Genomic DNA, 26,017 nt, shown 5'->3' with positions numbered 1-26,017 from the left:
TAGACTTTAATACTTTGGCCGTGAAAAGACATGTAGTTGTATAAAATCATTTTTTATATCATACGTAGATAATTATGATTTATAATATGTTATGATATCAGTACATTAAGTCTTCTACCTTATAACTTCTATAATTTTTTTTACCATTACGAAATACATATGTTATTTAATAAATATAACAAACTTAAACAAAAATACTGTGGATCACTAAGATCACCAATGACGCACGCGATGTGGTAGTCAAATAATTTAAAATTAACCCGATACGAAAAATGTTAATAACAAAATATTTTTTGTATTATTATGTAAAATAATTATTTCTTTTGTAGGATCTTCAAATCATCCACAATTAATCACGCATCCCACAGTAATCGGCTCGGCGCCGAAACAAGCCAAGTCAAAGAAGCGGCCAAAAGCAGGTGCGGGAAACCCAAACAGTCCAGAGTCAGAAGGCGGCGCAGTGGTGATGGTAAGGCGAAAACCATCGGTGAAGAAACCACCGGCTAAACCACGCGGTGCTCAACCCCCAAACCAAGAAATTCCACAGGGAGCAGAAGGTGCAGATGGCAATTTACCGACTAGCCCGTATGATAGCGCAAGCCTTTACAGTAACGCCTTACCCTTGGTGGCTCACACTGCGACAGCGAAACAGCCACCACCGTATGAAGATTGCATCAAAAGCCAGTCGATGCAAGGTTTGCAACAACTTGGCCTAGATACCTTCACAAGCAATTACGGGCTGCCATTTCACGACCAGCTCCTAGCGCCGCATCAACGACAGCAACAAGGCATGGTAAACACATTATCGCCGCCATATAGTAATCAATCACCACCACACTCGGTGCAGTCCAATATGACTCTTTCACCACAAGCAAGCTACATGGGTTCGCCGTCGCCGGCGAAAAATAGACCGTCGTTACCCACTTCGCCAACTCATATCGCTGCTATGCGGCAGGCGACGCATCAGAAACATGGCAGCATGCCACCAGTGGGCTTTGACTTCGAGAATTTACCATATTCCTCGAGTCAACAGCAACAACAACAGCAGATGCAGCAAACACAGCAGCAGATTCAACAGCAGCAGCAGCAACAACAACAGCAACAACAGCCGCAGCCGCAGCAGAGCACGCAACAACAACAGCAGCAGCAGCAGCAGCAGCAGCAACAGCAACAACAAACGCAACAATACTATCAGTACTTGACGCCGCCGTCTCATCATTCCGGACCCGATGTTACGCCACAGCATCTCATGCAAGCTCCCGAAAGTTTTCCGACGCCGTCGCCGGATAGCCCTGGTCATTGGTCTTCGAGCTCGCCCCGATCGAATAGCGACTGGTCCGATTGCATGGCCTCGCCTACGAACGCTTACGGCGCCAGCGGTGCCCACCAAAGCAATAAAGGTTCTGAGGCGATCTACATATGAGGCCAATAGTATGATATTTTCTTCTTCACGCAAATAAGTCGTGAAAAAAGAAGAAAGTAGAAAGTTATATGAACTGTGATTAGCTCGTCGAATTTGAGCGTCTAGAACGTCGAAAAGAATGGAAAAAATACGCAACGTCGTTGACAACGAAGAGCTCTTCCGTAATGGATCAGTGGCAAGAAGGTATTTTTATTTATCTTTTGTTTATTTTTGTGTGTATGTGTGTATATCGGGAGAGTTATTATGGTAAAATGCATTCTCGCCGCGATTATTATATATTAATAAATATCAGTGTTGAGAATGAACAATAAAAGATTTTTGCAGTTACACATTTGTTATTTTTTATGCATTATTTATATTGCTAAATATGAATCCATTTTTTAAATTATTAATTATATTTATTAATCAGGTCAATACATTTTAATTATAAAAGTTAAATATATACATTTTATCTAACACTGATGCATATAAATATATACGAATATATGTATATGTATATTGCGTGTGTAAGTGGAAGAGTTTCACAATCACAGAAATGTTATAAAATATTTGCTAAACTACACGCTATTCGTGATTCGAGATTTGCAGTTCTTTGTTAAAATTGATGAATAAAGGCAGATCTTGCAATTGTCGTTTACCACACATGCCAAATCGTCAACGGAACACATTTTGATAAAGTAAAGTATACGAATCATTACGAATTGTTGGTTCGTGTATAAAGCTACACTATTACAAACAATAAATTACTAATAATATGTAAGTTTAATATTTGTGAACAACAAATATCTGTGAATTTATTATGAATCATGGAAGGCGAATCACAAATCACGTACACGTACAGTCTGGCGCGTTAGCTTTAGATTTACTCAAATTACAAAACCAATTGTGCCTCTCTAATACGACATAATGTTTAGAAGTTACAATAGGAAAATTGCACAATTTATAAAAAGTAGTTGATAATGGCCTTCTGAACAAATGTTTATAGCAGAATTATATAATGAATTACGTACAGAGAATTTGACTAATGTATTTATATATGTATTTGTAGTATATTTTTGATATCTATCGAATTTTATTGTCGCGGCGTCATACACAGCTCAATGAATAAACGGTGCCTTCAACTTGCCAATGTGAAGACCTCTGATGGACAATAATAATTAGTAAGGGAACGAAGCCTTGCTATTCTCTATAATAATTGTACATATTGCAATAGATTTATCATTCGCGCTGCTGTGTCTGTTATTCCACGGAGACACTACATGTTTCATGTAATATGCAGTAATGTATTTAATTCAATTGCATGTGAATTCCCTCATTTTTCTGTTTCCTTATTGTATTTTTTAGTTAATCATTCTTTTTAACGATAACTGCCTAAACAATTCTCACTAAATGCAATCGTAATACAAAATAAGTTACGGAAAATAAGTCATGAATTGTGCCTTCGAATTCCGTAGAGTATAAGACACGCAAGTTCTACGGATGAATCTATTGTTAAATTATACGAGTATATTGGAAGAAACAGCGTTTCCAAATGGCCTCTAAATAGATTAAACGTTTATTCTAGTTAATATAATTGAAATGTCAGCTTATACTGGCAACATGTAATGTAATGTAATTAAATGTAATGTATTGTAATGTAATGTATTGTAATGTAATGGAACGTAATATAAGGCGAAAAGACAATGTGTATAATCTGTACGGTTGACGGGAGTTTCAGAGAACGTGTTTTTTACAGCTTGCGGAGCAAATATCGTTCCATACATAAACATTCCATTGCGTATGGCGCGCCAACATTTTTTTTCTTTTCTTCCTTCTTTTCAACTCTTTTAACTTGCGCTATTAAATCCTTCAAAAAATCATTTACTAAACGAGTTAGTGTAATGTTAATATTTAGGTATATTGATCGCCTTAAATTAAGTACTCGGCGCGGAGCGGTAGGACAGTTCTCTGATCTCTTTTCTGCCAAAGCCAAAACAGCATTTTTAATGTAATCGTACACTTACGGTGCATACGGATGATATGCGTAATAAGTAATCACGACGCATCATGAAGATTGTTGCAAGATAGAAATAAATATAAATAGATAAAAAGAGGAAATGTGTATGTGTGCATGTGTATAAACGAGAGAGAAAGAGAGGAGAGAATTAACTATTGTTGCGGGATGAACAAAGTGCGCGCGCTTTTGCAATATATTGCCAGTGATACATGTTTTCGTATGTTACACGAAGGGGATTACTGGTATAATCGATACGATCTGCTTGTGAAATTTGAGAATGGTTCTGTTTTAACTTTATATCGCGAAAGATGAAATGTAAATGTAAATACTCCTTCATCTTTTCTATCCGCTCATTTTCTACTGTTTAAGTACTTTTATATAATTATCTTTTCTCTTTCCTGAATTTTTGTACAAACTGTTTTTACATATTTTTTATATACTATGTATAAGTTTAGTTATATTACTATACTTCCATAAGAGATACTACATAAAATAATCATGTCTCCTTCATTATATTATTATCATGTAAACATATTTTATATGTCGTATGCAGTTTGCTGTTGCATTAAGGATTGGCGTATCATTACGATCCTTGATGCACCTTTGGATTACATACAACGGTGTAATGGAACATATATTATGAATTCAATGCAATTTCAATGCTTGCTTTATGAATACATTTTCCAGAGAGAGATAATACTTTTTTACGTATCATTTTTTTAATAACAAATTACATATCTTTAGAACCGCCTTGCATATCATCAAGATTATGTATAGTTTACCAATTAATAAAAAGGAGAAGATAGACAAAAAGAATATTTTCTGTATAGAAAAATAAGTATTTTAAGAAAATTATACAAAATTATATACAAATTCATATATTGTACATACAGAACATATACATACATACATATAATGTGTATGCATATGTACATGTACGTGTATACCACACATACACACGCACACACACTCTCTCTTAGAATATTAGCAAGTGGAATAATCAATTGCACAAAAGTGCAACTAAAAGTACAATCTTTAAAAAGATAACGAAATCCAGATAGTATTGAATAAAGATCTGTAATCTCGATTCATTTGTTATAAAAGATTAGCAATATATAGATGTTATACATATATAATATAAATTATTGAGCAAGCAAAAATAATTTTACCATGTGTTCAAAATTTAACAGCAACTGCTCTCTGATACACCAGCATTCTGTGTTAAAAAGCGATATAACTTTTAAGTATTATGCTAAAATAATTTACAATTATTTTCAATAGGGTAGACCGATTATTACTAGATTTTGTTATTCCGTGTAACTTGTAAAAAGTACTGAGTTTTATTAGTAGGTAACTATTCTATAAGCAAACTAAGGATTTGTTCGGTCCTATTATATTCTGTCCCTCTACCCACTCTCCCATATTTTTATAAATAAGTTATGTCTTTTAAACACAAATGTAATAATAAAGATAATCTAACATCCATAATAAAGTTGTTCTTTTTTTGGCATCTTATATATTGTTAGAGGTTTCGTACTTTATTCATATATATATATATGAATAAGTTCAGTTTTCGGCACTGGCAGTTGAAGTGAACGCTCGCTGTTATTGGTGTATTCTTCTAGATCTAAAATTCTGATTGGATGATCTAAAAGTATAATCCAATCAGCGTAACGAATCATAAAACGGTTGTAAAACTGTTGAGTCTGGATCTGGAACGCAGCCATTGCCACAAGTTACAATCCATGGTCTTCGATTTTAGTTCCTGTTTAAGTGTTATATGAGAGTTTATAAAGAGACAAATTTATCGAAATGTTACTTGCTAGTAGTGCTAGTAGTTTATAGCACGAGTCAGTCGGTTTCAGTATAAATTGCAGTTTAGTAGGTCACTTATTAAAGATATTAAGGAAAAAATTGTCATTGGAGAAATATCGAAGAGTTTGAGCCTAAACTACGATCATTTCACAAATTTTCTGAATTCAATCTGGATTCTATTTTGGACTAATTGTTTTTTGATACATTTCAATCCGGTAAGATTCTAATTTCCTTCGGTTAATCAATATTTAAAACATAACCTCAAAGTAGTTTGTCGTGTTATTTATTGATATACTGATATATATAGTTGAAAATGTACACATCTATAACTCTTACCATAAAAAATTAATCATAAAATCTTATCTCTTTATATTAATTATTTATAGAATCTTCGCACACACAGGAGTGTAATTTTTTCGATAACAATATAGTCTTCATTGCCAATTTGAAATAATGGAAGGTTCTGTGAAAACAGTCTATTATCCTCAAATTTCTTTATTGGTAATGTTGAGTAACGATTGAACTACAAATACGTCGAGAAAACATGTTCAGATGTTACGGACTACTATCGGGTGGATGACAGGCACATCAAGGATGGATTCCAGCAAGAGATCGGAAGCGGTTAGTAGTACTGTTGCACAGTCTGAGAGCTCAGACTCTATAGAGGTATGTATAAAGTATTATAAAAAACTTATCATGTAAATACATATTTGTTGACTTAATTATTTGATATTCAATAATCTATTAATTATAGGTAGACAATTCTCGTACAGTTCTGCTAAAGATAGCAACACTGTACGCAGAACGTCTTATGAATGATATTTGTCTTGTTGTGGATGGTGTAGAATATCCGGCACATCGACTTATACTCTGTGCTTCTAGTGATGTTTTCCAAGTAAGTACAGAAATCTGTTAAAAGTAATAAATATTGATTAATAATCAATATTATTATTATAGGTAATGCTGATGAGTCCACAATGGAGCGAGTCTCAGGAAAGCAGGGTAACTCTCCAAGAAACGCCGCAGTGTGCACCAATATTCAGTGAATTTTTGCGCTATTTTTACACTGGCCAGATAAGAATAAACCATAGTGTTGTTCTACCAATATTGTCTCTAGCCGATAAGTACAACGTCAAAGATTTGATATTGTTGTGCCTTGACTACATGCGGAATCATGTTGCATTGGCTGCTATACATGGCACACTGGTATCGTGGCTGCAATATACATTAAATTGTGGACATCATGATATTAGTCAAGCATGCCAAAACTTCATCAAGTGGAATTTGGAGCTTGTGGCCAAGACTGCAGACTTTGGGAATTTCGATCTGGATATCCTAGTGTCCTTGTTACATCAAAGTAGTTTAGTTGTGAAAGATGAAATGACGCTTTACAAGTGCCTAGAACATTGGCTGAATTATCAAGCAAATCGTTTGAGAGCACAGCTATCGCCAGACGAGGTAGAAGCAACATTATATCAGTTAGTAATAGCGGTGATGTCGCCTGTTAGATTTCCAATGATGTCACCGCGACAATTGGCGGATTTGCTACTGTCACCTTTAACAAAAAAATATAAGGAATTCTTTGTGGAACGTATGTCTATTGGCATGTCTTTCCATTCAGGACAAATCAACAGAGTAAAAGAAGTCAGCATGAGCGAAGAGGATGGTGCATTGTTGTTTGAGCCAAGATTGTATACTGTTGATACATGTAGTTCATTATTGACCATAGAAAACTTTCATAGTTTACCATCTTATCACATGAGAACACTTGTATTTTCTAGTCACTCCAGTTTAGCAGAGTATGCAGGCGATAGAGTGTGCGAGTGGGTAGTAGATATCTATCCTAAGGGTGTATGGTTCAAGAAGTTTTTTCTTATAGTATGGCAGGGTACAGTGGAGATGCCCGAACATGTCAAGCGATCAGTGAGATTGTCGTTGACTTGTAAAGAGCCATTAAATAGTAATATGCGTGTGAAAATCGGAGTTTTAATTTATGGCTTGCAAGATGGCGTTGAGCACATTGCAAGAGTTACCGAGATTATTCACAGATTCAGTAAGAAGGATCGCGTCCTGAATTTAGATGATCTTTTGCCGTTCGAGGAACTCAATCCACAACAGGGCTCAGTCTCGGAAAATGTATCTCCCTTTTTAGTGGGCCCTAATAAAGACATGCTCAAATTACATATTGTTATATCGCCAGCAAATTAACGTTTACAAAAAAATCTATGATACGAAAGTGTCACAGTGTTGAAAAATAAAAGTTAAAAATGTTCATATTCTACATTTTTACAAGAAATTCAAAAAGAAGATATGTTTTATATTTCTTGTTATATAATGTATTTTATATTTCTAAGTACTTTTCTTTGTACCTCATATTTTCTTTTCTTTTTCTCTTAAGAAAAACATTTTTCCTAGTTATATAAAATATTTGTATGAAAAGATAAAATTATCATAAAACGTAATATGTAATTGTATTTTTGGACATTTGATTCTAATCCTCATACGAATTGATTGACTTTATTAAACGTACATTGTTTATATTTATGTAATTCTAATGAGATATATGTATAGTACATTGCAATTATAACATATCAAATGCAATGTGAAATAAAAAGAAGAAAAACTTAGTATATATTTAGTAAAAAAAGAAGAAAACTTAATCCTAGCTCTATTATGCTGTAGGTATAATTTCCCTTCTTGAAGTCTAAACGTATAGACTTCTATTCCTACAATCTTGTCTAATATTTGTGTGTATGAAGGCATATACGTGTATATAATCAAGATACGAATGTAAATTATTTGCTATTATAACATGTAATAATGCAAAATGCGAGCGCATATTATGGACATAAATATGCGAATTAATGGGCTTGTATATTAACTGTGTTCCACAAACCGACATTTTTGTAATAAGAAGTGCAACCGCCAATGATATCCAAAAGAGAATGACAACTTTTTTAAAATATTACATAGAATTTATAAATATATTCTGTATTTCACTAAGTTGAAGAAAAGAAAAGCGTTGTTAAGAGACTTAACGTTTTTTTAGTTTTAAAATTGCAAGTTTTTTTTTAAATTATTTTAAACACGCAATTTATTGTTATTAATTAATTAGTATTATGAAATTGGAATGACGGATACATACTACGAATTTTGTGACTTTCATATTTTATTTGATACTTTATTTTGTCGCTATTCCTTAATAACAAAAATGCTATAAGTTATTGGAATATTATAATTACTATAATTAGATGGTAATTCTTTATTATATATTTTTTAGTTAAGAATTGATTTTCAATTTATCTGTCAACATTGTATTCACATATGCAACAAAATAATCTAAGATTAAATAAAGTATATAATATTTATATATATATATTTCTTAAAAAGTATTGTATGCTAGTACCTTTGTGTGTAATTTTAAAAATCATATATGATATATATATGTATATATATATATGTTCTACTCTTATTTTTTTTAACGATACATTTTTGTCGGTAGCTACATTATTCTCATTATTGATTTGAGTTATTCACTATAATTAAAAAAAAAAATGTAACTTGTTTTGTAAACATTTATTAATTTAAGTCCATCGGTGAAAAATAATTTTATCAGCTATTATTATAATTAAATTTTATCGGAAATTTATCTGCATAGATAGTGCATTCGGATATATCACATACGAATGTATATGAAATACAGTGGCATACAAAAGTTTCCGGCTAATGACATTTTATACTCTAATCTAATTTATAAAAAGAAACTGATAAAATTTTTATTATTACTATAGGTGGTAGGTAGTAGATATATAACATAATTTCGTTATCCACATCTTTTATTAATACCCGATAATGATTAACATTTTATTAAACTTATTTTATAAAAAAAAAAGTATAAAATATCTATGTCACTGGAAGCTTTTGCACGTTACTGTACATATATGTATGTGCAATAATCTGCAACAAATACTGTTGCGATAGATCACGTGATATTATAAACCTTGAATAGTTGGTGAAAGGCACTTGTCAAGAATATCTTTTACATTTCTGTCGTAGCAGCTTGCGCTCAGTCATATTTTTATCTTGTGTTATTAAACAAGGTAAGTAATATTGTTTATTCAAATGATACAATATTAATAATACAGTTTAATTTATTTATGTGTCTGTATATAGTATGTTTTAATCGGTTGCTTGATGTAGAAGATCATAATGTCAGAAAAGTACGTTTAAAATTGAAAAAGTTTTAAACTATATAAAATTATTAAAATCTTCTATAGTCTGTTATAAACGGTTAATTAACGGTTTTTTTTAATTTTATAATATTTGCAGATATTTGTAATTTTGAGTGAGCCCCCCCCCCCCTTGGTGAGACATCTCAAATTTTCGGCACTTTACTAAAAAAAACCACCTTAAATTATATACAATGTGTACACACCTACATGATTATATAGATCTAATACTTGTAGATTCAATATGAAGCTATATAGCGTTTCGGATGGTCCACCATCTCTTGCATGTCAGCAACTATTGAAGGCTTTAGATATTAAATATGAATTAGTCAATGTTGATTTTGGAAAAGGTGATCACATGACTGAAGAATACGAAAAGGTATTAATAATTTAAAAAAAAAATAAATAAATAACTTGTTGAAAACAAGCAATAAAACATATATTTTGCAGTTAAATCCACAAAAAGAGATACCTACTCTTGTCGACAATGATCTTATAATGGGTGAAAGGTAATAAGAATTCTATATATATTTAAAAATTGACGTTTTTCCGCTTATTTGTATATTTAAAAAATATTTATAAAGTATATATGTATAGAGACTATTATATATAATTATCAACATTAAAAAGTATTTTTTTCAATATTATTAATTTAAATAATGAATTTCTCATTGTAAACTGCAATTACTTGCATGCGATACATATGTATATAATTATCACCTATAGGCAATTATATATTTCGCATCCATGTAAGATGCATTCTACTACACACAGTAAGAAATAAGGAAATGTATACAGATTTTATTTATATCAATCATCGTCCTATTTTTGTATAATTCATGTCTTGCCGCGTTACGTTACAGCAACGCAATTCTACAATATTTAGCCGATCAGTATGATACAAGCGGTAAACTGTATCCAAAGGCACCAAAATTGCGAGCGATTGTCAATCATCGTCTATGTTTCAATTTAGCGCTTTATTATCGTAACATCAGCGAATACACAGTAAGTCCGATTGTTAATTAAATTCTTGTCTGAACGTGCTTATTTATTATACATTATAGTGTACTTCATGCTACAGTTGGCGCCGATATTTTTTGATTATCAACGCACACCATTGAGTCTCAAGAAAACAAAAATTGCGTTGGATATCTTCAACACGTATCTGCAACGCGAAAACTCTGAATATGCAGCAGGCAGTGAGTGTATATATATATATATGTATATATGCATTACTCAATAAAAAATTAGGGAATACTTTCAACACGTTAAAAATTAGGCACACACACACACACACACACACACACACACACATACATACACAATAATCAGATTAACTGTAACTCAGTGAAAAATCATCGCAGACAAAAAATTAAAAAAGCATTTTAAAATAATTCGTTATTATTTTTTATTTATTTATTATAATATAAAAAATTAATATTTTTTTAATTGTTAAATTGTATGTACATATATTTATTAATAGATAGCTTGACAATTACTGATTTTCCATTGATAACTGCAACAATGTGCCTGGAAGCCATCGACTTTAAATTGGATGCTTGGCCTTATGTAATGGAATGGTATGACAATTTCAAACGAAAGCATCCAGATCTTTGGGAAATTGCAGCGAGTGGAATGCGGGAAATCAGTTATTTTGAGAAACATCCACCAGATTTGTCCGCTATAGATCATCCGATACATCCGGTGCGCAAAAATGCATGAAGAATTTCTGCAACGAAATCCAATAGTTTTGAACGTTTGCAAACGCTTTTTACTATAAATTAATTTGCAGTTTTTTTAAGCACAATATAAGAAGAATGATAATAAAAGTAATTTCTTACTAAACTAGATTTATTATTGACACATTTGTTCAATATTTGCACAATAGTTCCATAATATTCCTCTTAATAATCAATATTAAACCACAGAACCTCTCTTACAATATATTTTTATGATAAATATTATAGTTACTGCAGTTACAATTGCCACGTGTTAATTTTTGTGTAATTGACAATATATGTATATATACAAATGAAATAAATTTATCGACACACACATTTTTCTGTCTATTTTTTAACAAAATGTTAAAATTAATTGAAAAATTTGAAATAGCATCTGTCATAATTATGTATACAAAATTGTATTTAGTAACACAAATAAGATAATTATATTTATTGGTATAGATAAATGAAAAATAATAATCAGTGTGTGTAAAATAATTCTATGAAAATGTGTCGTATGTGACACTTATAAAAATATATATTTACGATCAATATATTTAAGACTTAATTTAATTGTTTATAGAAGTTTATGTATACAGATATTCTTACAATTAATTGAATTCGACGAGACTTATAGTTTCATCGTAAACAGATGCTAAGCTGATCACGAACCTTAATAATCCCCAAATTTTGATACATTAACTTTATACGTGAAATTTAACGTAACATGGGAATAATGTATACAACGTATATATGTAAATTGAGCTGTCACGTACGGAGTATTCATGACATATTAAATATCTCTCATTTTACAGATTATAGTCATCACAACTTTCGACACCGTTGTAACATTACGGTAAGAAGAGGACTTATTGTTAGAATATAAACAAAATTATCAACCCTGTTAATATTATGCTAATTTCGTAGGATAAGAATATATCACTATGAATCATTTGCATCAATTTGCAAATGCGATAAAACATTGTATCATTAATTTTTGTTACAATACGTTACTACAAATAATGTCTACATTAGTACCAACAGTATCTTCAGAAATGAAAAACGGTTTTAGAGTTAATTCATTAATTTTGATTGTCTTTGTGTATTATATCCGTTTGTAACTTCCACTAACGATAATGCATTGAATATTGTGATATTTGTGAAACTGCCGAATATATAAAAGGCTCTAAATATTGTTTCTAACATATTTTCCACGTACTTAGAAACGCAATGAAATTAACAAGTCTTTTTAAGTTTGAATTTTTTACCGATCTGGTATAACATTTTATAAGATGGATTTATCATTTTAACGAGAGATTGCAAGTCTTTATATATTTTTCTGCATAATAGCAAGTCCTCTCGTAAATCTTTCTGTAATAGGATATATCTAGAGTCTAGGTTCTAGACAAGTACATAGTCGCGATTGACTATGTCATCTGAAATTATTTTCATACTAATTGAGCTACAATTATCACACATACATACATCAATATGTACGTTAATATACTATGAATAACACCACAAAAATATCTCCGATTCGTTTAGATTCATTATATGAATACTTTGATTATAGCTGTTTAAGAAATGATAATCATGTAGCAAAAGAGTAGAAAACATCAACAAATAGGATATCAACTATACTATATATATTTTTGTTAATATATATTTCTGCAAAGATGTTTTTCAGCAATGAGCTTCTCAGAGAGATTTTGAAATAATTTATTTTACAATTTTTCAACTATAGATATTTTGTTAAAATGTTTAGTAATCCTATAAATAAATTAAGAAATTTAAGTAAGTATTCGATCAAAAAATATTTAGTTTAGGACAGTTTTTTTTACCTGCATTTGTTAATCGTAATATAAACTCCGTTTGTTTCCAGAGTTAATATTAGAAACAGTTGGAATTAATAGAAGGTGGCTAATATAATTGATGAAACGGTACACAATTACTTCAATATAGTCTCCTTAAGAAATATATTTAAAAATACTGATAGAATCTATTTCCTGACCGAATTTGTGTTTATACGTCAATGATAACTTAGGCTATCGAGCCAGTGCCAATAAGGCTTATGTAGCTCTGCCATAATATCTTAATTATTGCTTCAATTTTCCATGTGTTTAGTCACCGAACCCTGCCCGAGGGCGAACGTAGGTGCGATTTTATATAACCGGTTCGATAATCGATCACATCGCGCGACGATCCATCTGACATGCCGTGCCTGTGTCTCCTGCTCCACCTGCAAATTAAAGTTATGTTATTCATGGATATTTCTAATAATCATTACCTACAAATCTCAATCAACATGCAGAACACGATATTTTGGCCAATTCGACAGGAAAAACGCGTGGAAACTTTCCAACATTAGTATAATCCTTGATTATTAATTGCAATGCACAATCAAAAAAAGAACACAAGAATATGAATATTATTTGTCTATTCTTTTTTATATATTTAATTTGTAGTGCAAAATACAAGATAAATTTAATTTTTTTAAAATTTATTATACTTTATATACAGGATGGTTCGTTTTAATAAAAATAGACTACAATCTCTGATGTATATTATTTTAGCATAACAACTTCAAAAATAAGAAATTATATAAATTCAACTTTTATTATCTTATTTATTATTATTTTTAATTTGAAATAAAAATATGCTTCTTAGTGTGCATAAATTTAAAAGTTTGAATTACATTCCTATCTCTATTTTAAGTTTTTTATTTTTACTATGTGTATTTTTGTTATTGTATTATATTTTAATATTTGTAGAAAATTACCACGCGAAATCAAATTTATATCCAACACAAAAAGTCACGGATATCCCATTATTATACGGAAATATATAATTATTTATCATATCTTATTTAATATACTATAGCAAAAAATTTTCTAATCGAATATGATTGAATTTATATATCAAATATTTATATATATCAAATATATGAATATAATCAAATATATATTTAATTGAATTATTATACATGGGATCGCCCGTTTCGTTTTGCAAAATATACATTTAACAAACTGAATGACAACAATAATTATATCATTAAATATCGAACAGCATGATACATGTCACTATACACCATTCCAAAAATTTATGAAATTTAGGAAACACGAACGATATATGTATACGATAAAAATAAAAATAACTTGTAACAGTTACGAATACCTGCAACATTCACGAAACAGGATACTAAACAGATCGATCACTATGGACTAAGATAAATATAGATGCGAAGAAATTTATTATTTTATAAAGGCATTCCTCATTGCACGCATCACACACATATGCTTTTATATCGATGTACAGGGCGCCTCACAAATAGAGACGTATGCTTTTTTACTCAAAATTTCAAGTTATACATGTATCTGTCTGTGCGAAAATATAGAAACTTCGACATTTTTGGAATTATAAAAAATAAGATATAAATAGAGAATGATATATAACTTTAGAAAATAACTTACTTTCAATAATGTGAGTTTAAATAGAGACAATCATTATTATATATTTGCTTTAATTTTAAATTCTATTTTTATCGTAATTTTAAGTTTTATTATTTCTTATTATAAAATTTTTGATATTATAAAAAGAAATAAAATAAATATATTTTTTAGGTAACATTCTTCATCGATTTTAATGTCCTTTATATTGTAGGGGAGAATGTTACCTAAAATGCATATTTACAAAAAATAAAATATTGTATATATAAGATATCTACTTTAAATTGGTCAGAAAAAATATAAATTAAAAAAAGAGATACTCTTCTTTAAAATACCCTGTATATATCTGCTATTAGCGTTTGGCGTTTATGCTACGTTAAATTAATCACTTATTAGGCGCTAGCTTAAATAGCAATTATAACATTATGCAACTCAATATTCAGCGCTTTCAAGATGATTTGCGACTGCCACTCACTAACAAACTCCTGCTCAATTACCCAGCATATTCCGTACCTCGAGCGTTACAACAAGGTACAACAAAACTCTACACGGTGCTACTCGTCGCCAGCCAACTATCACGATCACGATCACGTTCGATTTGATTTTGATCACTTCCCGCACCTGATTCCTACCTGATTTCTCTCTTACCGCGTCACGCGTGGCTTCGCCACCAGCCTGATCGTTCTCATACCTTGATGTTGATTACGAGGATCATGCGAATAGCTGTTGCTGACGACGGTGGTGGTCGAGGTGATGGAAGTCGAGGTAGAAGGAAGGACACGACGTGATTGGGTTTCGGAGGTCGAGCTGTATTGTTGAGGGTTGTTGTTAACATGTCGAAGAGTGGCAGGCTGAATGCTGCTGTTGCTACTATTGTTGTTGTTGTTGTTGCTGATCGGCAACAGCGTTTGACCATCTCCATGTGCGGCAGAAACACCGTAACTCCTCAGACGGTGCTGACGTTGCTGAAGAGACGTTCTGCGACCTCTAAGGATATTCCTGCTGCCGCGTTGCTGGCCGCCCCCCGTGGTACTGTGTATATATATCAAGTCCAAGACTCTCATAAGTTGATCTCTCGATTATCTCCGTGTGGGAGTAGACCTGCGGGTGGCTCCTCTCGACAGTATATCTCGCAGCGCGGTCTCGTTGATCTTTTTTTTTTTACATAAATCGGTAGGGATTGTCGCGTGTTGCTTGAATATCTCGAGATACCCGGATTTCCCTCTTACTTAAAGACTATATATTCTCTTCATATGCTCACGTTAATTCTTGGGGTAGGTTGGGGTGGAGGATACGAGCATCTGTGTCATAGAAATCTAGTGATTCTCCATCCTCTCTCATCACAAGCCATTAATTATATTATAATTAAATAATCTAATATTATTTAATATATATACTATATGTATGTGTGTGTATAGATATATACTGTATATACATATATCACATTTAAGTAGAAGTATGTTGGAGTATGCGACGCGATAAACCTACAGTAAGAATTACTTACTTAATGATTATACATACTTACAAACCGCAAAAAGAGAGGACAAGAAATTATTTAGTTTTAAAACGGAATTATAATACACAAAATGTAAAGGCATTGGAATTAATTTATACGGCTAATAAATAAGTAGTTTAGTCTTTTTATTTATGATGCTGTTAGAAGGGAAATCAAAGTGCTTTATTTCTGCTGGAAATTAATTATGTACACAATATATTAAATTTTTATTTTTATCGGTTTCTATCATTATTCTTGTTTCCAAAAAAATATTTATTTTTAATTAATATTTATTTTTATCTCTCACTTTTTTCCAACGGAAAAATGAATTGATATTCTTAAGTAGACAAATATAATGGCTTGCATATAAATAATTTACAACAAATATCGCAAGATTTCTATGACCGGGTTACTATATAATTAATAAGATGAAGTAATGGAACGAACAAATAAGAGCATGTGACTAAATTACATATTGAGGGTAAAATAGTACACCGTTCCAGGATGCTTTACGAATACGACCGTTAAGACAAGCAATCTCTTAAGATTTTCGAGGATAATAACAGAATTAATCCTGAATCTAATCTGTTTTACATTAATCCAATTTTGAAAAGGGGTTTGGACGTGTATAAAAATGGCTAATACAGACACATAATGCATCAAAGCTAACTGAATGATCAAAAGAAAAATAATATGGAGGAAAAGAAGCGTGAAAAAGAGGCATGCCGATTTGCTTTAAAAAAATAAGCCAATGGAAAGTAAGCCAAGTTTAAACGTGCATGCAGAATGAAGAAGAAATTGAAAAAATGTTATAAATCATGCGCCTATTGACATTTATATTTTTGCTCTTTTACAGAAAATTCATCGCAAGTGAATTAATGATTCCGAAATATTACTTATTCTCATAAATTTATTTATTACTTTTATTATTTATTTCATCTTATTTGTTTTATTATTTAAATAAACAATTTATCTCTGTTAGACAGTAAAATTTTAATTATTTATTCAGAAATAATTTTTTTATATTAGTAATATACTACATCTTATAATCGTTTTTAAAAAAAATTTTTTTAGAATGTTTTTTTTTATATAAATTTAAGTATTTAAAAAAATCATATTAGGTTTTGATATTTCAAATTGCGCAATGCAATTTTTGCATTGCGCAATTTTTTTTACATATACATATAAACTTTTTTTATTTTATTACAAACTTACTACTTGAATAATAATTCAATAGGTAATTATTGAGAGAAAGGATGAATTTTCGGTAAAACCAGAGCAAGACATATGGGATGTATTTTCTTACCTTGTACTGTGACTCATGAGGACTACGTTTCTGTAACAGCATATAATGGATCCTGATTGTTGGGAAGCGAGTGATGAAATGATATCGATTTCAAAGACAATACAACAAGCAACTTAAGCAAATGAAATCATTTATTTCTCTAATCCTTCTTTTTATTTAAACAATTTAAATTCTTTAACTACCGAAAATATGTTACTTTAATAAACAAATTTTGTAAATATCATCCAATATATTTTTGCATTGTTCTTATTAACAAATAAGAAAGTAGTATTTAAATACGTCATTCTTACACATAACAAAAAACTAAAAAATTTATTAAAAATAAATTCCATCAATTCAAATAAATTTAAATGTTCAAATATTAAAATACAAAAATAAATATATATGTATAAAAATATTTTTATTTCAGTTTATTTTTAAACTGTAAACTCGGACTGTGTGTTCACCCAATCATATAAAAAATAAAAAATATAAAAAATTGCAAGATTTATTTTAAAATATGCACCAGAGTGCTTTTGAAATTTTAAAGTAAGAATAGTTGAATAAGAGAAGTTAGAAATTTATGTTAATTAATGTAGGTATATCATGTGATGTATTTAAATATTCAAATATCATTAGTTTAGAAAAAGTATATAAAGGGTTCTAGCTCTTTATGCCAGTTACATTGTCATTATCTTTATCGTTGCTATTAAATATATTCATTTAATTATTCTTTAAACCTGTCGCATATTCCAGGCATCCTGTAAAACAATATCAATGCTAGCTTTTAATTTTTATGTAAAGCGTGACGATGTGCTCGAGTTGCTTCTAAATGCAAAAGAAAACCGCAATATGCTTTGACACAGGTCATAATCGAGTCCATATTTATATGTAGTAAAACAAAATATATTTCGTATGATTTGAAAATGTCATCGCATGTATTTAGCTGCAAAGCTGCGAAGTAAAGGCTGGTGAGACGCAAAACAAATTGTAAAAATTGTTTTAACGGAAAATCCATATTAAACTTAAAAATTTTCTAAACGAAATACAATTGCAAATAATATAATATCGTAAATTTATAAAAAATTCCTATACTTTTGTAATCGTCGCGCATTTAATCAGGTACGATTCGTGACGAAAGGGGGATCTATTGAAACCATGTATGAAGGCGGGTGTATAAAGTTTTCCAGGAAACATTCTATGTCACTTTACCAAAGCAATTTATAATAAAATGTATTTTATTACGTTTCGAAAAAATCGCAAAAACTAAGGCAGTATAAAAATAGACAATATAAATATATATATATAATATACATATATATTAATATATATATTATATGTATAGATAGGTAAGTCGAGCGTATCCTACTTTAGTGAGACTACGCGCCGCTTCTATTCTGGTGCCAAACAAGGTAAAAGATAACAGTTCGATATTGTTGCAAAAGTAAAGTAAATGTAGAGAAAGAGAGAAAGAGACAAATTGTCTTGGACGGACGAAGAGTTTGCTAGAGAAACTAAAGACTAAAAGATAAATTAAATGAACTCCGAATTAAAAGTGCATACCATAGAAACGCGTTGTATATGGAATATAGACTGAGAAAACATACCGAAGAAGTCTTGTTATGTAATCTGGCCAATTGTCCGGGAACATTACGAGGAAGAAACCCACCGCTATGAAGATCATGCCTGCTAATTTCATGCCCATGAAGTACGCCCCATAAAAAATAACGTCCAATGCTGCATAATTATATGAACAATAAAATTAGTAAACGAATTTTATAAATAACAATGAAATAAAAAGATAACTTTTTTTTAAATATCTGTCTTATCATTGCAAGTATTTATCTGTAATGCATTGAAAAGGACCCAAACAAAAGATCGAAATATTTACGTATTTTATATATTCATTTATATTGTTAATCTTAAAAATATATTATATTGTTTCTACGCACTAATAACACTGTGTGACCACAAAAATTTTCCAAAGGGCGCGTGGGTTTGGTTATGTCGGGGGCATGGCCCACTACCATTTCCCCAAGGGATTTGGCAAAGTTAGATCGTACAAAAATGGGGAATCAATTTATAGTTATGAATTTTGAGGAATACAGGTAGCGCGATTTGAGGTCAAATATATATGATAACAAATATACGCGCATGTTAATATTTTTTTCATTTTTTTCAAATTAATAACTTCAAATTTATGCCCCATTCTTCTACGATCTAACTTTACCAAATCTTTTGGGAAAATGATAGTGGGCCATGTTCCCGACACAATCAAACCCACGCGCCCTTTGGAAAATTTTAAAAGTTGAAATCGGTCACACAGTGTAACCGCATCAACTTACACATTAGCAATTTATTTCCTTTCGATTTATTCTTGGAGCTATATGCGCTTAATTCATTATTTTTATTGATATACAATTAAGAGTCATTTGTTAATTTACGATTTATTATTTTAAAATAACAGCCGATCGTGTATATATGTGTATGTTTTACTTACCAGCAGATACAGGTACAGCTGTTATTAATCCAAGAGTAATAAACAGATCGTAGGTGAGAGCGATGCTGAAATTGCCGAGCATATTCGCAACTGTGAACAATGAAATCATTTAAAATACATTTCGTTACGGATGTATGTTCAGCTTATATCAAATAATAATCTAGTGTAAGTTCAGACCTAAATGAAGGATGCTGGCAGAGAGTAAAGCTGCCCAAGGCAATTTTGCCCAGTGTATAGTTTCCACTCCAGCAAAATACAGAGCCAGACAAATTGGCCATAATAAGGCGGCGTTACATAAACCAATAAGAGAGAAAAATAAAGACATTTGTCCGAACGTAGTTTCTCCTATTACTTTCTTAAAGAGGACCTGAATAAGCAAAATAATTTCTTAAAAGTTAATATCCTATATACAAATATATCGTTACAACTGCAATATAACTCACAAGATATTACGCTTACTTTATAAACGGCAGAGCCAGCTGCCGCTGCTGTAGCTAAAACGACGCCTCCTAACGTTGGACTTCCAGTTATCCCGTCCATGTAAGCTAAAAGCGCAATACCAGTGTTACAGAGGATCACCGCAACTATCTGTAAACAAATAGAAACTTTGAGAGAAAAGGGCACTAGGACTCAAGCGCAGATAACTTTACACAAATGCTAGTAAATATAACAAACAAAACTTCTTTATTCTAAAAATATGCTTACATGTTTCGGCTCATTTTTGAGCCTACTTCAGAGACAAAATAGTAACATAAATACAATGAGATTAAGAGATATTTAATCACAGTGAGCCCTTCACAACCAGGAAATCAAATCTGATTTTAATTCCATCTAACAGTACATATCACATGAAGGAAAAAGAATGAAAAGCAAAAAGAGAAAAGAAATAAATAAAAATGTTGGAACTAAGAAAATGTAAAGCTAATTCGGTAATACAATTATTACCGGGAGTGAGGAGGCTCTCACTGCGTTCGCAATGATACTGTATCGCAAACATTACTCAATGTTTAAAAACCGGTCTTTTGAATATTTTGGCCAGTTAGTATTAGACACAGTGAGTCACTCTAATTATTAAATATCATAGTATTGAATTGAAAGTATCAAAAAAAATCTTTAAAAACAGTTAGAAAAATTTTATATTGAGTTTGATATGATAAAATTAGAACCTTCTATTATAAAAGTACACAAAATTCATGAAGAATACATTTCAGCTATATGGATATTTTTATATGTAAAAATATGTAAGTACTAATATACATTATATATATACAAAAACGTCATTAAAACATTGATAACATTATTTATACGTTAGCTTTACAAAAAGGATTTAATATTTTTTATAAAAGTAATTTTCTTATTTAATAAATTAATATAATAGCGTAAGTAAAATAAAATTTTAACAACAAAATTGAAGCTACATATTCTTAGGATAAAAATTGAACGATGTTTTTCTTACAACTACTGACCCTCACACCCACGAATTGTTCATGAAGAATGACCCACGAGAGTAGGTAGACGCATGATACATTGGTTGCATATAATGCCATCACGTCCGTGGCTAGCAGTATTCTCAACGAGAGTATATACAAATAATTTGTGATGACCCATAAGCTGCAGAAAAGACTGCATCTGATTAAGAAGCGGCCGCCAGTGAAACCTTTATCACGGAAACCACGGAGGCTGTCGGCTAATACCTCCGAAGGGGTAGCGCACTTGGTTCTCGCAGCCCAACAAATGAAGTATACAGGAAAGTATAAGATTTCCCAATTGGTGCAAAACCATGTTGTAAAGAAGGGCGCATCGTATGAAAGAATGATCTGAAGATAATATAGTTGCATCTCATTAGAGAGAGATAGAAAAGATAAAAAAAAGATTGAAATAAACTCACATGTTGATGATGAAGTCCGTTCACAGAGAAATTTGCGGACTCGGACGTCTCCGAAATCTTATCTGATTTATGAAAGTACAAATACTTAATGCAATGAGTCGCGCCGACCCAACTCGCGGTTACGCATATCGTCACGCACACTCCAAAATATATCTGTAATTATAAGAATAATCTCAGTTCCTTCTTGGTATATAGCCAAAAAAATGAACGATTGAGCACTAGATAATCTTTATATAAGTATTAACTAAAATCGAGCTTTTTGATTTCAGATAAAAACCAACTCAAAGCTAGAGTGGTCATCGCTTCTAATAAAAACTGCTTCTGGGAGATTACTCATATCTTCTTTATTTATTGATATTTTGCTATAAAAAACAACTGAAATATACATATGTATCTTTAAAATCGAATTCGCTCTGAAATCTCCAGTTTGTTTCATTTATTATCCGCGTTATTTAAACTTTACGTTAGAGATGCAATCGACCTTCTTTGCGCTTTCCGCGCAGCAGGAAGCGACGCAGGCCGAAATCGAGCTCGGTTGTTGCGGCTGCTGAACTACCGGAGCAGAGGTCATATGAGTTGACGATTGAGTTTGACCTGTCGGTTGCACATTGGTGGTCCCGCTATCGCCACCGCTGCCGGCACTTCCGGTAGTTTCTAGAGTGCGACAACTTGGCGCAGAATCGCCGCATCCATCGACGACGCTGCAACCCTGCTGTTGCTCGCATCCTGAAATATTGACGTTTTTACCGAATCTTCGCCTCGAAATATTTCGTAATACCTTCATTTGAATTTATTCGTGCGTAAAAAGAATTTTAGACAGCGTGTTTTTTAACTAGCTATCGATAAATTTTTGTGAATTATGATTTATATAATATTTTAGTCTATGAGAAAAAAAGCTAGAATTAAATTTATTTTCATCTGGCTGTTCTATCTAAATAAATAGCTACGTAAAGTGTGTGCGCGCGCGTAATTTTAACGTGTACAAAATAATTTTTGAAGACATTTTTAATGTGCGCCTTTTTTAATACAAGCGTGTCCTAGTTTTGAAATTTTGTGGTTTTATTTGAATATTAAGCAGAATATGCTTAGCAAAATGTTACGCGCATATCATGCACTTTAATAATAATGCGAAAATACTGGTACTAAAACCTATTATTAAAGAGCTAATACATCAGGCTTTTTTAAAATTCTAAATTTCTCTTCTCTTGGATATAAATACTATAGATACTATAGATGCTATTGAATCCATCGTTGCTAGATTTTGCATTCTTCAACCAATATCGAAATGCAATTGTTGACGATAACTATACTGGATATCATCTTAAACTCATTGTATCTTCTTCCAGCCACAGGTTCGACGTCAAACAAATCGGTAATTTGCTTCAGAAAAATTTGATAAAATTTAAAATTATTCATCTATATATGTATTTCTAATATCGACAGATTGCAATGTGTATAATTTTGCAATTAAATCAGAACTGCGCTTTGACAACATCCAGTTAAAAAATCGACAAAATTTTGTTTTATTGTTAAAGTCTTATTACATGAAATTTTATTAAGATAAAGATGAAATTAAAATCTGAAAATCCTTCATTCATTATATTTATTTTCAGAATCTCGAATAATTATTCGCAATAGTAATTATCAATAAAATACTACTTTCCTTAGTTTCACCCCTCAGTGTCTGCGACTGAAAGGATACTTAGGGGAAGGATAGAGGTCGGGAAGGTAATCTATACATCAACGCGCAGATTTACCTGAAGCGTGGAGCGCAATCTGGATGGGAGTGATGAACGGACCGTGGGTCTGCTGATCTTCGACGAAGGTTATATTCGACGTACGCGATCGTCGGGGGTGAAATATCGTTGGTACTTCACCAACTCCTCCGCTACCCATGGCTTAAGGGCGTTCTTTGAAACATGTCATTAGAAAGAGAAATTTGCGTTTAACGTGAGCCACGCAATACGTTACACCGGGCTATACAATCTTGGAATCGATTCATGCAAAGCACCTGGTGCACATCGCGACTTCCCTACGAATGCATGTACTTGTTGATCTTCCGACATGCTTGATTGAGGGTGTACATCAGTGGTAAACGCCTTGGCGTTCACAAGAGTCGCTGCGCACATGCAATAATGTCTACTATATAGATATCCGGAACTTGTTTCCGTTCTCTCAATGCTCATTACAATAATCTAACAATTGCAAGTTTAGCGACAATAAAGATCTCTACTCGTTGAACAATACGTTAGCGCTGCAATGTATTGTTCAAAGTCGAAACGACGGTTTATATATATATATATATATACGAAGCCAAGGGGTGTATAATTTAGATAAGAAAAAATATCCAACGTTACAAGCACCACCACTCGTTTTGTGTATCGATTTGGCACGACAAACACGGAGACCACTTCCGCGAGCTTCGATATCTGATCTCGACAAAGCAAAGTTGTTAACTGAAACGAAATCAATTCCGATATGTTTGGAGCTACATGTATACGACAGCTACACACTTGTACATAAGTGTTTGTACAGTCAAGCCGGTTTTGTGAGCTCTGAAATGAAGCGAATAAATTGCGTTTTAGCCAGCGATATTAGGTTGTTAGAAATTAATGGCAAGTTTTCGGCAGAATAAGCGCACGAATTTTACATAGCGCTGTACCGTCATTATGAGCATTATTAGTACAATTATATTAAGAGAGCGATTATATTAGAGCAAAATTACAAAAGGCATGCATTTGGGTGAATAAATCCAGGAATCGTCGCACATATCATCAAATACTTTAATAGAAAGACACTCAAAACCCAGCCCTTCTATTCAATTTGTAACAATTTTCACCGTGCGCGCGTTAAATTATGGTAATTATTAAAAACCATCGCTTTTTAAGAATAGTTCAATTAACATCATCTTGAAATGTGAATTTCAATGAGATATACATATAGACTACGTGTTAATTTTAACAAGAATTTTAAAACTGAAAGCTTTTATTGTGGTTTTTGAAATGAGGTAAAAAAATACAAAAGTAAGCGAATTTATCGGATATATTAATAATTTTATTGGTCAAACAAGTAAATTTACTCACTTTTGTAATTTTCACTTTATTTTAAGGACCGCAATAAGCATCCTGGACCATTTTAGACGCTATATTGTTTTGCCAACATTGTAAACAAAGCAATCATCTCGTCATTAACGTAATAATTAACAATAACAATTACAAGACAACTCCGCATTATGGCAAAAAGTCGCGTGCCCATTCCCGGATTTCATCGGATTGAAAAGTGAAGAGACGTTGAAGTCGAACTCAAAATAGAATAACGTCGCACATACCTTCCTTACGTTTCTCTTCCGAAGTCGTGTCGTTCTTGAGCCGCGTATCCATGGTTCATGGTCCACCTGGTGATCCGCTTAGTTCGTCGATTAATCACGGATGACTGATGTCATAACGGCATGTCGTGCTATACAGATCACTCGTGTTGATCGAGTAAAATCGAGATACTCCTTGATGTCACTCGTTCGACGTTACTTAATAACTCGTCCGCGACGTAATTAATTAATTAGCTGAAAGTGGCGCGATTCATCATATCAGAAATGCACAACTTATTACGAGGCGTTTACTGCGCGAACTACGCGCACAATCCCATTTTCGAGAATTCTCATGTCATGCACGCGAGAACGTGTTGTATCGGCGCGCGGTGTTCTTCGCACACCCCGAAGAGAGAGGGTGAGAATCTGTAATCTCTGCGCGCACTGCACAAATTGTGATCAAGGAGAACTTGATCTCGAGCATTCTGCCATGCCATTGATTGCCAGGCCAGTCTCATAAGAGTCTCTGTTAGTTTACTAGGCAGTTCGCGTCTGCGCCTGCACTATCCGCAACCACTTTGTCCGTCTGCGCCGTTCTGGTCTACTCCACGTAGTGGCTAGTTGGCTACACACCGGGTGTCTTAAAACTACTGTTCAAACAGACCTTCTCATCTCGGTCTCGAACAGAAAAGATATTCAGGGCACAAAAATATTCTTTTAATGATTTTCGACTGTTAAATCGCGTTCTGACCATTCTGGCTAATTTTTCGTTTAATTTTTGAATCGTTAAATAGGTCATTCTTTTCTACCCCTTACCTCTTGCCTGTTTCCATCAATGTAGATTAACTTTTATCTTAATTCAATTTACTCTTCATTTTTTTTCTAATTTTTAGAATAAGAAAAAGATAAAAAATA

General features: G+C 32.0%; 4 protein-coding genes across 6 annotated transcripts in view; 3 read left to right on the top strand and 1 right to left on the bottom strand.

Annotated features, from left to right (window-relative positions):
* Positions 1–1,423, top strand: part of N (neurogenic locus Notch protein) — a 122,870-nt gene extending 121,447 nt beyond the window's left edge. The window contains exon 11 of the mRNA XM_018546266.1: positions 330–1,423. Within this exon, the coding sequence (XP_018401768.1) occupies positions 330–1,423 (1,094 nt within the window). The remainder of the gene's footprint in view (positions 1–329) is intronic.
* A 4,314-nt stretch (positions 1,424–5,737) lies between these two features.
* On the top strand, positions 5,738–7,442 carry Tango10 (transport and golgi organization 10). Its single transcript, XM_018546270.1, has 3 exons — positions 5,738–5,900; positions 5,989–6,129; positions 6,192–7,442. The coding sequence occupies exons 1-3, from the start codon at positions 5,787–5,789 to the stop codon at positions 7,440–7,442; spliced, it is 1,506 nt and encodes a 501-aa protein (XP_018401772.1). The 5' UTR covers positions 5,738–5,786.
* A 1,826-nt stretch (positions 7,443–9,268) lies between these two features.
* On the top strand, positions 9,269–11,380 carry gfzf (GST-containing FLYWCH zinc-finger protein). The gene is made up of 6 exons (XM_018546271.1): positions 9,269–9,334; positions 9,701–9,842; positions 9,914–9,972; positions 10,327–10,468; positions 10,545–10,662; positions 10,947–11,380. The coding sequence occupies exons 2-6, from the start codon at positions 9,708–9,710 to the stop codon at positions 11,183–11,185; spliced, it is 693 nt and encodes a 230-aa protein (XP_018401773.1). The 5' UTR covers positions 9,269–9,334; positions 9,701–9,707; the 3' UTR covers positions 11,186–11,380.
* A 1,885-nt stretch (positions 11,381–13,265) lies between these two features.
* Positions 13,266–25,571, bottom strand: LOC108778941 (putative thiamine transporter SLC35F3). Of its 3 annotated transcripts, XM_018546267.1 has the most exons (12): positions 25,127–25,571; positions 23,556–23,708; positions 22,280–22,524; positions 21,799–21,951; positions 21,377–21,727; positions 20,370–20,498; positions 20,088–20,277; positions 19,911–20,000; positions 19,018–19,147; positions 17,432–17,461; positions 15,322–15,662; positions 13,290–13,423 (listed from the first exon to the last, which is right to left on the bottom strand). In XM_018546267.1, exons 2-12 carry the CDS (start codon positions 23,692–23,694, stop codon positions 13,371–13,373), a joined length of 1,851 nt encoding a protein of 616 aa, XP_018401769.1. In that variant the 5' UTR covers positions 23,695–23,708; positions 25,127–25,571; the 3' UTR covers positions 13,290–13,370. The 3 variants fall into 3 exon arrangements, with proteins under 3 accessions (XP_018401771.1, XP_018401769.1, XP_018401770.1); XM_018546269.1 differs by lacking the exon at positions 15,322–15,662 and having other exon boundaries at positions 13,266–13,423; XM_018546268.1 differs by lacking the exon at positions 17,432–17,461.
* Positions 25,572–26,017: the final 446 nt, after the last annotated feature.

Source organism: Cyphomyrmex costatus, unplaced genomic scaffold (genome assembly GCF_001594065.2).
Source record: "Cyphomyrmex costatus isolate MS0001 unplaced genomic scaffold, Ccosl1.0 scaffold530, whole genome shotgun sequence".
Classification (NCBI taxonomy): domain Eukaryota; kingdom Metazoa; phylum Arthropoda; class Insecta; order Hymenoptera; family Formicidae; genus Cyphomyrmex; species Cyphomyrmex costatus.
The sequence above is the reverse complement of the archived record's forward strand: the minus strand, read 5'-3'. Positions and strand labels throughout refer to the sequence as shown.